At 58.4% G+C, this 14,453-nt stretch overlaps 1 protein-coding gene across 1 annotated transcript in view; it reads right to left on the bottom strand.

The window, feature by feature from the left end:
- NPHP4 (nephrocystin 4) overlaps positions 1 to 14,453 on the bottom strand; it is a 109,070-nt gene that overhangs the window by 78,512 nt on the left and 16,105 nt on the right. Inside the window, exons 4-6 of the mRNA XM_080802469.1 lie at positions 11,728 to 11,900; positions 10,376 to 10,440; positions 7,721 to 7,876 (exon numbers count right to left, since the gene is read on the bottom strand). Coding sequence (XP_080658595.1) covers positions 7,721 to 7,876; positions 10,376 to 10,440; positions 11,728 to 11,900 — 394 coding nt within the window. The remainder of the gene's footprint in view (positions 1 to 7,720; positions 7,877 to 10,375; positions 10,441 to 11,727; positions 11,901 to 14,453) is intronic.

Below are 14,453 nucleotides of genomic sequence, written 5' to 3'. Positions count from 1 at the left end.
ACACGTACGGGAAGTAATCACAGATGACTTTATTTCCTTCTTTAGGGCTTCCCACACCTTCCCCATCACAAATAGACATTAGATTCTGTGTAGTTCAGAAACACGCAAGCGCTTCCTTTCTAAATTTAAAAAGAAGTGTTCAAGCAGCTCCGCGGATGAATCCGAGCCTACCTGCACACAGGGCAGGCAGTTACTCACCACGGCCGGAAGTTAAAAACCACCCAAATGTCCATCAGGAGACGAAAAGATGAGACCAAATGTGGTCGATCCGCACACAGAATGTCAGCCTTCGAAAGGACACGTGGGTGGGCCTTCAGAACGTGGGACAGTCCCATAAGGACAAATACTGAACGGTTCTGCTCACAGGAAGCACTTAAAGTAGTAAAATCAGAGGGGGTGCCTGGGTGGCTCAGTGGGTTAAAGCCTCTGCCTTCGGCTCAGGTCGTGATCCCCGGGGTCCTGGGATCGAGCCCCGCATCGGGCTCTCTGCTCAGCGGGGAGCCTGCTTCCTCCTCCTTTCTCTCTCTCTGTCTGCCTCTCTGCCTACTTGTGATCTCTGTCTATCAAATAAATAAATAATAATTTAAAAAAAAAAAAAAAGTAGTAAAATCAGAGACAGAGAGTGGACGGGCGGGCACCAGGGGTTGGGCTCAGGGACAGGCAGCAAGTTTCCCGGGCACTTTGCAAGACGAGAGGTACTGGCGGTGGACGGTGGTGGCGGCTGTACAGCCCCGGGAACGCCCTTCGTGCCCCGCAGCTGTGCGGTGTGAAAGGTTAAAACGGCAAGTGCTGCGCTACGTCTGCGTAACCACAACTGCTCGTTAAAGAGCAGGAACAGTGAAGTCCGACCTTGCAGGAAGTGGTCCGGGAAGTGTCCGAGGCCCGGCCTGAATTAAGACCCTCACCAGTGGAGGAGGACAGAAGAGGTAAGAGGGAGGAGCTAAGGCAGCACACGTCCCCCCACCGGGCGCGTCCCCCCGCCACCAGGGCTCCAAGGAGCCACAGGCCACAGCGGCAGGACCACCCACCCGGCACCAGGGTCCCCCGCCGACTGGCCCACAGGCCACCCGGCTCACGGAGCTTCAGAGAAGACGAGGTAGGGCGGCCAGGGCCCTCTGGGCACAGAGAAGGAAGGAGCAGGGACTGTCTCCAAACCAGGGCCCGTCTGCAGGAAGAGGACAGGCCCAGCGGACACAAGCGCCCGCTGGGGAGGGCTGAGTCCATCTTCCCCCGCAGGCGGAGGGATCCACGTGTCCTGAAACGAGGGAGGACAGCACGGCAGTCACATGCACTCTGCGGCCAGGGCCCGGGGGTCAATCCCGGTCTCTAAGCCCCAGCGTCCTCAGCTGTGGAAGCCGGGACGGGGCGACGCGGACAGAAGCAACAGTGTCCACGTGTGCTCCCGACAGCAGCCGGGAACACGTCATGGCTCCCACGGAAAGGCACACACAGAGACACACACCTCACCAGACTCGTCCTAAATCCTCAACACAGCCCACCCCTCTACATTCTATCCTCTTTATTTCACAAAAGAGAACCAGGGCTTGGACGTGCAAAGCGATGGGCCTGAAGCCGCCTCACTCACAGGAACGAGCGTGAGGGAGACTCAGATTTTTAAGCCACTAAGCACACATCCACGAACGACCAGGAAAGCACGGTGAGAACTTCAGGGAGTGAGCGGATTCGAGGATACAGAACCCACGAGTAGCAAGGACGGGCCACGCTGGGAGCTGTGGACTCAGGCAGGACTCTGGGCGCTGGTCAACGGCAGGGGCGGCGGCAGAGACAGACACACTTGCACGTGTGCTGGGACCACGGCCCGTCCCGCAGGGAACACACCCACGTACAAAAACTAAACCCACCCACGTACAAAAACTAAAATATCGGTGGGCAAAGGCCACTTCCCAGACTGATTTCCCTTGGGGAGGAATCCTCCCGGCTTCACAGCTCAAGGGGACGGTACCGGGGTGGGAGCAAGATCTGGGGTTCCGGAAGGTGGCAGAGCCCCCTGCTTCTGGAAGAGGCCCAGTCCGGGCAGGAAGCAGACTCTGCACAGCCCGCCCCCATGACAAGGTGGCCCCCAAGCCCACAGCCATCAGCAACAACAAAAGGAGTCGAAACCCTGGTCTCCAGAGAGGTGAGAAGCGAGTCCCACGCACCGAATCAGACAGGGAGAGGGACAATCACTCTCCCCGCAGGAGACCAGACTGAAGAGCCACATCTGCACTGGGGAGAACCTTCCGGATCCTGAGGGGTCTGGGAGGCGGGGCCAGGGTGGCATCCGGCCGGCTTTCCCCAGGCCGTGTCTCGTGAACGGCGCAGGCTCTCCCTCCGGAGACGGAGCGGGCCTCCCGAGCCGCTGCGGCAGGGGACGGAGCCGCCGAAGAAGGAACAGCAGGGCCCAGGGCTCGGCGCGTCCTAGGTTCTCGGCACTGAACTTCACCAGACCGTTCCTTTGCCCCCCAGATGCATCTGCAGGGGCAGGTCCCGAGAATGTCCCCATCTTAGGTGGAGCCTCTCCCCTGACCACTCCCGCACCCCCCTCGGGGCAGCTTCGCCATCGGGCATGTCCCCCCGTTCGCTCCCCCACCCACCCTCCGCGGCCAGGACTGACGGAACCTCGGCGGAGCTGACCTCTGGGGGCACTCCTGGCCCTCCCGCTCTGCGACCGGGGCTAGCTTTCCCTCATTTGTTGCCAAGCCTGTGGACAGGAATGCAACCCCCCAAAACAGCACTGCTCCAACGGGAAAGGAGACCCCCTTCCCTCAGGGATCCCCACACACACACACAGCTGAGAAAATAGGGTTACAGGCACAGGGCAGGCAAGAACCCCCTGGAGTGCCGCCCTCTAGGGAAGCGCTCAGAAACACCCCCACGCGCCCCACGAGCTCCCCACGAAGTCCTAACACGGTCCCACAGCTTCCTGGGGTGCAGCTCCCCTGGAAGGACATTCGATTCACCAGACAAACAGCACTGCAGGAGGGACAACAGAATGAGAGGCTGACGGCTCCCCAGGCAGGAGCAGAAGGGAGTCTGAGCCGTCCGCGTTTCTAAAACACCTGTTGCCTTTGATGGCAGCGGTGAGAGGACACGTCCGCCCTTGCTTCAGTCCGTCAAGATGTGAGCACTCCGCCAAGAGCCCCACGCTGCGCCCTCTCCCCAGCTGGGGGCCTGCGCACCTGGACCCACAGATGAACCACAGACAAGCCCAGGCATCGGAGAACCCGAGAAGGGATACGAGGCAGACCCCAAACACGGAGCAGTGGTTTGCTCTGGGGCGGCTCCCTGCGCAGAGACAGGAAGGGAGGACTTTCCACAAACATTACCTTTGTCGATGTTAAAACTGCAGCTGGCACAAGGAGGACACCAGCTCTGCTCCTGCCACGCCACCCCCACCCCTGCCTACCGGCAACCAATCCAGAAGGTGAATGCCGGCGAGGACCCAAGCAGCCCCCAGAGCCTGGGAGACGCGCCCCACAGCCGGCAGGGTGCTTGGACGCCGTCGGCTGGAAGGAGCATCAGCAGGTCAGGGTGGGGGAAGCAGCATTTTCAAGGACACCTCAGGGGACTCCTGAGCAGGGACGCGGGAGGACCATGTGGGACGCCAACCGGAGCGGGCCGCCACGCGCAGAGCGGCGGGCACAGTTCCGACAAAACCCTTCTCCAGACAGCCCGGCTGAGCTCTGGGCTAGCAGATGAGGAAGCGGGGCCTGGACCCAGCGCCCGCACCAGGCGGGAGGACCCGCGGCAGAGGCCGCTTCAGGCGACGTCGGCATGAGCGGGCCTGCAGGACGGAAGGCAGCAAGAAGCACGGACGGGAGACGCGTATCACTGGGGCGGGCGTTCAAAGCCTCGACAGAGCTCAGAGTGAAGTGAGTCTGCGGGTCAGGGAAGAAACACATCGAAGGCCCCGCGTCAGGAGGATGGGCACGCGGCGGGCACGTGGCAGCGACACGTGGCAAGGACGGCGGCCTTTCTCTGCCTCTCTATGGGGCACAGGCCGCTGCCACCACAGTTCCTGGGACTCCCCCTGAAGCACCACAGCCAGCCACGGGTGGTGGCCTGCGGACGTGAGCACGGAAGACAAAGCTTTGGCTCAGGTCTCCCCGGAGGCCCCGCCCCTCCCAGACGCTGCCAGTCCACGGCTCACTCCCACCAAGGCCACGACGGGCGGCTGTGGCCAAGCGTTCCGGCTGCTTCAGATGCCCGGATGGTGTCGGCCGGCTCAGGGGAGCGTGAGGCCCTCCGCTTTCCTCCCGCACTAGCAGCCCTGCAGGTCCCTGCGCCCCCTGAGCACCCGGCCAGGAAGCCTCCCTCGGGACTCCACTCAGTCCTCCACTGGCCCCTGGCCTTCGGGTCCGGTTCCGGAAAACAGGCTTCCCGCTTCATTCGTGACTAAGCTCCCAACACACTCGGCCACTTCACGCAAGGCCCTGGCCCTGCCCGAACACAGGAGGAGGGCTCTGAGCCTTGCCCCAAAGGAGAGAAGTCTTCCTGGGCCCCATCTCCCCAGACCTCCCTCCACCGTGGCCGCGGCGGCACACGCCACCAGGCACATGACTGGCACGCAGACCTGCGGCCCCAAAGGCAGGCCAAGGAGCCCCCGCGGGACCTCGCTGAGCGGGGCATGGGGCTCTCCTTGCAAGGAGCGGCTTTCGGGAGCACGCGAGCGCTTACCTGGGGCTGACGCACAGTCCAGGCCTGTCAAACCGAAGCCTGCGGAAAAGTCAGAACCAGGCGAGAAAGAGAAGACCAGGAGAGGGAGGCTGCGTGGCTTTCCCGGCTGCAGAAGAGATGGCGGGTCGGCAGCACCTGCTAATCTGGACCGATTCAGAGAGCTTCCCTCTAAGAGCCGCTAGAGCGAAAAGGCCCCCCTTCCTCCTGGGGAGCAACAAAGAGCCCCGAAAACAGCCCCAGCTAGGACGTGTCATTTCCGGTCACTGCCGGGTTGAAAAGTCCTCAGAAGTCAGCCCTCACACACGAGTCTAAGTGGCGGATGGGGGTAGGCTGGGGACTGTGCCGATGTCCATATCCTGGCCGCGACCTTGCGCTGCAATTTTGGGGAAACTGGGCAAGGGGCACCCCACAGTCTCTCCGCGTTATTTATTAAAACCACATGAGAATCTAGAGTGACCTTGATAAAAATTTCGGTTAAAAACCACTCAGCCCTCCTATATCCTGGCCTTCTACAAATGAACAGATACCTGTGTCCCCGTACAGCACCAAAATCAAATCAGACCCTCCGCAAACTGCAAGTGAGTCCCACCGCTGAAGCCGGCACCGGTCCCCACCTTGGCGCTTTCAGGACTATAAAACATGACTCAGCAAAGAAACCCTTTTCCAAGAGTGAGTCACAAAAGCCCAACAGACACTGGGCAGGATTTATAGCACAGACAATAACCACATCCACACCGTGAGCTACAGATCAGCCCGGCCTCCTGCTCGTCAGGGGAGGGCAGAGCAAACGGGTTTCTTTTCTCAGATGGTCACCGGGGGACGTGGTGAGAAGCTGTGCTCTGGTCCGTTCTCCCCGAGAAGAGGGAGTATGCTCCGGCCTGTCGAAGCCAGTGTTCCCAGAGGCTCTCCCAAGCACGTCGCGGCTCCACACCCAGGGTCCCTGGTCACCAGATTTTCAACAACATGAGCCGTCATCAGTGCTGCAATCTCTCAGACACTGCCCACATCCAGTGAGAGTCCCAGTGACCCACTCCACAGAGGGGGAGGGCCAACCAGAAGCCACTGGGGTTCACATCGCTTCCGAAGACATGACCTTCAAGGGGGAGGCGCTGGAATCACACCCCCCCCACCCCCGTCTGTAGCTGGAGCCTTGGATTCCCCAGAGATACTGAGAACAACCTGGGGTGGTCGGAGCTGCCCTTCTGCCCCTGCCGTAGTGACACAGAAGCTGCGGCCCTTCCAGGTTTTATCTGCAGCTCTGCGGACCCCCACTGGCAAGTCACAGAGCGATGGACACACCTCAGGCCCCAACGACAATCTCCCACCCAGAACCCCAGGTCAGAGAGTCGTCATAAGCGGACTTGAAAGCTGGTGCACACCTAGGTTCCGGACATCAGTGTGCAGTGTGGCGGGACTTAGAGGCCCCCCGGCCGAGGGGGCCGAGGTCTCAGCACCAGACGCAGGTTGTCATACTGTTTTCAATGTCAACGGCAATGACCATGCAGCATGCCATCTCCCTGACCCCTCCTTCCCTCGTGAAAGGACACAGGCAAATGACAGAGGGGGCTGTGGGGGGGGGGAGGTGCTGGAGCTTGGTAAGCCAAGCCAGGTCCGAAGCTGGGACCCTCTTCGCACCTGCTTCTGTTCATTGTTAATTTATCCTTCCTCATGCATCATCATCTCTACTCAGGAACACTAGAGACACAGTGACGTCAGATAACACCGTCTGCGTCCCAGCATGGACCAGAACACCAAGCCATGTGCAGAGACCCCTTTACTGAAAACATTTCCCTACCGGGGCTGAGCTACCTCTTTTCTTTGGGGTCTCAAGTGTTTCTGTTCTAAGTGAAAACTCGGCACTTGGAGCTCACACCCACGCCCAATCCTGCTCTCCCCAGGATGGAACAGGGAGGGAGCCCCCCAGACGAGAGGTTCCAGCAAAACCAGTGGGGAAGGACCTGTGCAGCCCCTTCTCCTGGACTCCTCAGACAGCCAGAAAAGAAGCCTCCCGAAGGGCCCAGAAGGGGCACGAGGCCCAGGTCAAGGCCCATCAGCAGGCTCGAGAGCAGAGCACACCTCTGCAGTGATCTCCTGGCAGTGAAGGCGCTGTCCCTAACCCCCTGCTGGAGAATGAAGTCCGAAAACACACCAAGACAGAGCTCTGAGGCTTTCATGTGGATTTTAGTTTTCGAAAAGAATCAAGCCATCGCACACCCACATTCACAGCAGCACCACACACGACAGCCACAAGGCAGAACCACCCAAGTGTCCATGGACGGGTAGATGGAGAAACAAGATGTGGTCCCTCCACGCAATGGACTATGATTCAGCCTTAAAAAGGAAGGAAAGTCCAAAACGTGATCCAACAAGGCTGGACCTTGAAGACACGACGCCAAACGCAGTAAGCCGGTCACAGAAGGGCCAGCACTGAGCAGCAACCTGGAGAAGGCACATTCCCAGAGACAGGAAGTGGGACGCGGGTGGCCGGGGCTGGGGGAGGGGTGCGGGGAGCTGTTGTTTAGGGGGGACGGAGTTTCAGTTTGGGGACATGAGAAAGCTCTGGAAGGGGATGGTGGTGACGGTTGTACAAGTGGTAGAAGTACTTACGGCCACTGAAATGCACACCTATGAATGGTTAAAACAGTCAGTGCACGTTATGTCTACTTCACCGCAACTTAATAATAATAACAATCAGGCCCCTGGTATGGTCCAGTAAGGGTGAGAACTAGCAACGTGGTTATCCCGACCTTGGTCATAGAGACATGAACTATCTGACTTACAAAAGCACTTCCCAAGAGAAGAGGACAGAAGTGACTTGAGGGATACGAGACCCTGCTCAGAAGGGACGGCAGGAGAGATGGCATTGCCCTGCTCTGCTCCCCCCCACTCCCCTCTCCTCCTCCCCCTTCTCCCCTCCCACCACCACCCTCCCGGGTGGCTAGCCACGTCCAGCCCACCGCACACCAGAGCCTGCCTGACTCCGGCGAGGTCTGACCATCAACTCGCACAGACTCACCCTCTGGAGAGACGGAGCAGCCCTTACCCTTTTCTCCATGAGCTGGAAGGAGGCCAGGTACGTGCTGCAGACCAGACACCAGAAGGTTCTCGGGAAGAAGATGGAACACAGGCTCCAGGAGCGGGTGCGGCCTCAGCGCGTACTGGAGGCTGCAGCTCTCAATGAGGGTCATGTGCTTGTTCTCTGGGGGAGAAAACGCCTATGTGACAGCTGGAACCAAAGGCCGTTTCGGTCAAACCAGATGATGAACTGCGCCTCTAAGAAAGAAACACCGCAAGCCAGAAACACATTTTTCCACGGAGAAAGGGGAATTGCTCTGTCAGTTCAGCCACAAAGCGAAAAAGAATCCGTCCTCAGTAACTGTCTGCTAGAACTGCAGGGACAGAGATATTTGCTTTCAATGCAACTTAACAAAATCTCTCCTGCTCACCCCCCCACCCGCCGTGTGGTGAAGTCCAGGTCCTGGTCCCCGTCATCGGAGGGGGGCTAGAAGGCACCCCGGGCCTCAGCCGGCCTCCCTTTCCCGCTCGGCAGCAGGACTAGACCCGGGCTGGGGGGAGTCTCTGAGAGCAAGACACAAACCCACGGATACCTGTAGCACAAGGGAGAGCGGATTGAAGCCCAGGACAGATGCACATAGCGGACAGAGAGCTCGAGGGAGTGAAAAAGGGAGGGCAACCCGGAGAAAAGCAGCAGCTGAGAAAGGCCCAGACCCAGAGCTCGGGAAGATGGAGGGAAGAGCAGCCGCGGGAGACTCGGGATCACAGGGCCCCGGGGCTGAGAAGAGCCAGGGACATGCCCTCTACTCATCTCCACCAAAGAGTCTTGCTGGGGCTTGATTTCTTCCACTGACAGGGGCCTCACCACCTCCTGGGGCACACTATGCGATTTCACGAGAAAACAACTAAATATGACTTACTGTACTCGTTAGAAAAACAAATTAATGAAAACTGTATTTTTCATTCCTAACCACTACAAACATGGGGTCTGCTTACTTTAAAATTTTAAATGCCTGAAAGGTACCCTCCCGTGTGGCTGGTTGGAGACACTGGCTGGGCCTCCGTGGAAGGCAAACAGGAGAAGCGTTACACACCAGCCCCTGGGCCCGACACCGCAGCTTCCGGGAGTTCAGCCCACAGCTGCGTGGGCACAGGTGCAAAGGCGCAGCCGTCCACACCAGCGAGGCTCCCAACCTCGATGCCCCGGGTCCACCCCGTGCCCACTCGCAGAGCCACTCAGTCAAGCACAGAACACACACGCGACAACGTACCACGCGGCTGTGTGACGAACGGGGGCTCTCTAGACACCAAGAGAGACTTTCTCTAGGGTGAACCATTATGGGGAAAAGCAGAGGAAAAAATGAGAGCGGGACAGGCACCTCTGCTTCTGTTCCAGTACAAAGACCCCCTCTGGCCCCCCTCCTCCAGGGTCCAGGAGACTCAGAGAGGCCACCTAGGGCGCAGGGGAGGGAGCAGAGCAGTGGGGGAGAGGGGGGGAGCGGGAGGGTCTCACTGAACCTTTTCGTGCATTTTAAGCTCTTTTAATTCTGAATCATGTGAACGAATTGCTTATTCAGGCAAGAAATGCATACGTTTCTGGAAATGCCCACGAGGAGGTGAGCCACCAGCCACACCCACACAACCTTCCCGGCTGCCCCAGGACAAGGTGCTGGTTGTGCACATCCCTCAGGAGGTCCTGGTGCTGGGGCGCCCGACTGGCTCAATCACTAACGCAGGGGACTCTTGATCTCGAGGTTGAGAGTTCAAGCCCCATGGTGGGCGTTAAGCCCACTTAACATAAAATTAAAAATTTCAAAAAAAAGTCCTGACCCTATGGGTGCTCCAGGACACAAAATGCTGGCAAAATAATGATTGGACTCAACTGACCCATAACCTAAGAGCCGATCTTCATCAGTAAAATCAAGCTTCAGACTACTCCCCCCTCTGCCATGAAATTTTCGCCAAATTCAGCAGGCCGTGGAGGGGCTGGGGTTGGCTGGATATTTAACTCAGGCCACGAGGCAGGCTCAAAATTCCCATCACAGCATCCAAGCGACAGCTCAAACACAGAAAGTCACCCTCCCAAACAGATCCACCTCCCACCACTGGACCCCCTCCACACCCCTGCCCTGGGCCAGCTCTGGCCTCCGCCCCCGCCCATCCTCCAGGCAGCCAGCAGCCACAGGGGGCCACCCAGCCCTCCGGGTCCCAGAGGCATGGCGGCAAGCCCCGCTCTGGCTCAGGCTGGCCCCCCAGCTGCTGGGCCTCGAGGAGGAGGAGGAGGAGGCAAGCATCCCTGCAGGACGGTCCTCCGCAGTGGGGCACAGCTGGACGGCCCTGCCGAGCCGGAAAGAACCAAGGGCCTCACAGCGAAAGTTTTCTGGTGGCAGCGTGGCTGCTGACACACAGCAGCGGCTTCCTCTGGTGAACGAGGCCCTGCCCCAGAGGCCAGGAGGCCAGCAGCCCTCCCATCAGGCAGCTCTGGGGCCACCAGCGCGAAGCAACACCCTCCCCACGGCCCAGCGTGTTATAGCTCCTTCAGTGTCAGCCGTGACACCCTCTGCCCTAATCACTACACAGAGGAGCTGAGCTGACAAAGGTTCGCACTGAGGAAGCGCGAGATGGAGTCAAGGCGGGTAACCGTCGGGGAGCCGTGGGGGGCCGGGCGGGCCGCGCATCTTACGTTCCACAGGGTCCTGGAGCAGCGGGTGCAGGAGGGCGCGGGGGGAGCCGTGGTACAGCCGCAGCCTGGAAAACAAGCCCGCAGAGCGCACGTCAGCCCACTGCCTCGGGTGCTCCGTCGCACACCTCAGCCACGCTTCTCAACACTGCACCTGCCAGACCTTCCCCACCGCCACACCACGCCTCCTGCGCAGGAAGGACACGGCCCCCAGGGTTCCTGGCCACACACCCCCCGCGCACAGACAGGCCCCAGAAACACCACCCCAGGGAAACCTATCACGTCAGCGAGCCGAGGCTGCGAAGCCCCGTCCAGAGTGACAACGTGAACTTCAGCCCCCGCGGACCGGGTGACACGTTGCCTTCTCTGTCCTGCTGCGTCCAGCTCCTGAGCGGAGCCTGGCACCGGTGCTGAACGGATGCCCCTGCTTACGGGGTGTCTGTTCGTGAAGAACGTATTATTTGGCGCCCACGTAACCTCACTGATGTGGCAAACAAAGGCAGAAGAAAAATTACTACCTGCAGCCCACTGACAAGTCCTCGAAACAGGCAGAGTGACCTTCCTCTAGGGACGCAGCTGCCTCGATGTTAATACTTTGCTGAGGGCAAAAGACCACCTTAGCCCGACCCCCAGGACCTGTACGTCTACTTCAATGTAGAAAAATTCCTTCAGAAACTTCCTTTATCAGTTGGCGATCACCCCCAAGCATATGACCCACCAACAAACATCTGAAGGGTCTTGTGACCAGGTTTTATCAGACGGTAATAAGTGACCTTTCCCCAACAAGAGCCAGTCCCCTCGAGGTCCTGGGAACCTTGCTTCCTAACTCCTTAGAGACTTGGGCTCTCCCCGACCCCCTCCCGACTTCAGAGCAGATGATGGGCCACTCCTCACGACCCCGGGGCAGCTCTTTCTGCCCACGGGTCCCATCCCCATGCTTTAATAAAACCACCTTTTTTGCACCAAAGATGTCTCAAGAATTCCTTCCTGGCCGTCGACTTCAAACCCTAACATCATCCCTACATCACTTACAACATGTGTAGCGTTCTCTCTCACGCCCAGAGTGATCACTCAAGAGTCTGGGTCACTGCCCTAAAACCCCACAACAGTAAGCGAAAGCCCACCTCCATCGGCTCCCACAGCCAGGGCCCGGGCCAGCCCCACGCCAGCCTACAGGACACTCCCCAGCTCGCTCAGAAATGGCCAACAGGGACTCGCACAGTACACACTGTTAGGAACAGACCACACCACAAGCTGACAGTCATGATGCTTTCTGGCATGGCCCATGGTGAGCAGTTAAATCTCCACCAAACGATGTTGGAAAACCCCAAGGAGGAAGGAAGCGAGGCGGGTACCGCTTGTCCTGGGAGGCAGAGGCCGGGGATTCCAGCTTGTTGCCGAAGAGCCGGATAATTCCAAACCCACACGACAGTGCCTGGAGGGAGCCGTCCCGCTTCCTGCCTTCGGTGACCACCTCGACCACGGCCACCACGTTAGGGTGGTTTAAGGACGTGTGAAAGTACACGGGCTGCAAAACAGAAACCACAACTTGGGTGACGGACTGACTGTCCACCAGCTGCACAGAGAGTACAGGAAAGGCGTAGGCGCCCTCGCTCTGCCGTCGTGAAAACGCCACAAGCGTATGGCCGCGTGGAACCCCACGTCCCTTCCAGGGCGTGGCAGGAGAGAACAGGCACAGCACGGTAGCTCCCTCAGAGTCAAGAACATTCCAGGGGCGCCTGGGGGGCTCAGTGGGTTAAAGCCTCTGCCTTCAGCTCAGGTCATGATCCCAGGGTCCTGGGATCGAGACCCGCATCGGGCTCTCTGCTCAGTGGGGAGCCTGCTTCCACCTCTCTCTCTGCCTGCCTCTCTGCCTACTTGTGATCTCTGTCAAATAAATAAATAAAAAATCTTAAAAAAAAAAAAAAAAAAGAACATTCCAGAGCCCCCAACACCCAGGACATCAGACTACTGGCTTCTGCTCCAGGAGCCTCCCAACCACAGAAAATGCCAACAGCAGGCTCTCTGCACGCCACCCCACGGCCCAGCGAGGACCCAACCGCTGCAAACACACACACGCACGCACACACGCGCACCGCATGCAATGCACACACGCACGCACATGCGCGCGCACAACTTCACAGAGCACTCGTCGCACAAAGCTTCAGCACGACTCGCCAGTACGAGCTCTAACCCTGTGCCGTGCGTGACCATTACGAGGCTCCAGCTAAACTAGCTCTCGCCCAGCCAGGCAGAAGCCTTCGATTTCTGCAGACGCTCTGTAATCATCCCCAGTTCAGAGCCCAGCTAACACCTTTTCATGACAAAATATCGCCTTGACATCATTTTCTTACAAGACTTTTTTTTTTTTGGCTCTAAGCCAAGCAGATGGTGCTCAAGTCGCTCTTAAAAGGCTTCCCACCTGTGATGTTCCCACTCCCTCAGGTGCACAGACAGCCCCCTACGGGCGCTATCCCTGCCCGTCCCCGGGGGCGGTGGAACGTGTCAGACCCCCGGCGTCCAGCCTCGCGCAGCGCGTGCTCCTGTGAGCATGTGGGGCACGGAAGCACCTCCACTCTCTCTGCTCTGTCGTGTCCTTCCGCCTCACAAGGCCCCGTGCTGCTGCTTTCATTTAAACTAACAGACGTTGTGGGCATAGAAGATGGAGACGGGGAGCTGCCCGGTTTTGCAAAACGAGCCTAGACGGAGGCGCTGAGCTATGGCTCTCGACATGGAGGGGTCCCCGGGACCGCGCCCACAATGGGGGACAAGCACGGGTGCCAGGCCACCCACTGAGCCCAAAGACCACCTCCCACCCCACCCCCACCCAAGGCAGGGAGCGGTAAGGCTGGGCCAGGCTGGGCCAGGCTGGGCCTGCGAGGATGTGATTTAAACGTGGACTAATCCCCCATTAACGAGTCATTACCACGGTGTCACCAGGAAGACGTCTACTGTAATCACAGACTGTCAGCCCAGGATAACAGAGAGACACATTAAAACATCAGCCATGAGATATAAATCGTTATTCTATTATCTTTTATTGCAAAATGATGAAATAATGACCACTTACAGCTGACAGGTGGTTGGACCAAAAGAGAATTATGTTTCTATTTCCGAGACTCAAGAACTGTTTTCGAAAGCCCCGCTGTAGAGTCGGGTCTGTCCCTGTCTCACCTCTTGTATTTATACCTGGGCACCACCGTGTTAGGAACCCTACCCGCATTCCTCTTGGCAGTGAAACAAATATCTTAAACCCTGATGCAAAGCCACAGTCATCGCCCACTTAGAGGTCACCTTGAAATTGTTCTGCCTGGAGGCTGTGCATGGGACCAGCTGCTTCGCATGTCCCAAGTTTAATCTACGGCCCCTTCCTCTCTCTCCCGTTTGCCCCCAAAAACAACTGTTCTGAGGCCAAACAACAAAGCCAGAGCCCGCTGTTGTCTGCAAAGACCCCGTCCTCAACCAGGAGGGTCGCCGCAGGAAGTGCAGCAGCCTGGCCTTGACCCGAGGTCTGATGGGTGCTACCGTGAAGGGTGCGTGCTCTTCTCCAAACATAATTTATGGACCCTTCAGTGTGAGAACAGCACGGTGCTGAACCCACCCTCAAGTTCACAGTTCAAAGGTAAAGGCTAGATTAGGCAGGTATAGAACACAAACCCTGCTCAGGACCGACCAGAAGCATGTGGAAGTAAGAGCCTCCCAGGGGCAAGAGCCCCGGGCAGCTCTGCAGCCTCTTAGGAAAAACCCACCAGGCCCCAGAGCCACCTGTGCTAAGCCCCAGGCAACAAAGCCAGGGATGCCGGACCCGAGCGCCGTTCCCACCTCTCCCGGGCACACACTGCCAGCCCACAGATCTAGAATCAGTGTCCATGAAGCAGTCTCCTTGGGTGGCCTCTCGCACCCCCACAGGAAGGTCACCTTGCCTGAAAAAAGTTTCTCTTTGCTAGAAACTTCTTCTTGCCACCCCATTCTGTCTATAAAAGCCTTTGTCCAGCTCCCCGGAGCTCCTTTCTACTTGCGAGACGGGATACTGCCCGATTCATGAGTTGTTAATAAAGCCAATTAGATCTTCAAATGTACT

This window comes from Martes martes, assembly GCF_963455335.1.
Source record: "Martes martes genome assembly, chromosome: 4".
Taxonomy (NCBI): domain Eukaryota; kingdom Metazoa; phylum Chordata; class Mammalia; order Carnivora; family Mustelidae; genus Martes; species Martes martes.
The sequence above is the reverse complement of the archived record's forward strand: the minus strand, read 5'-3'. Positions and strand labels throughout refer to the sequence as shown.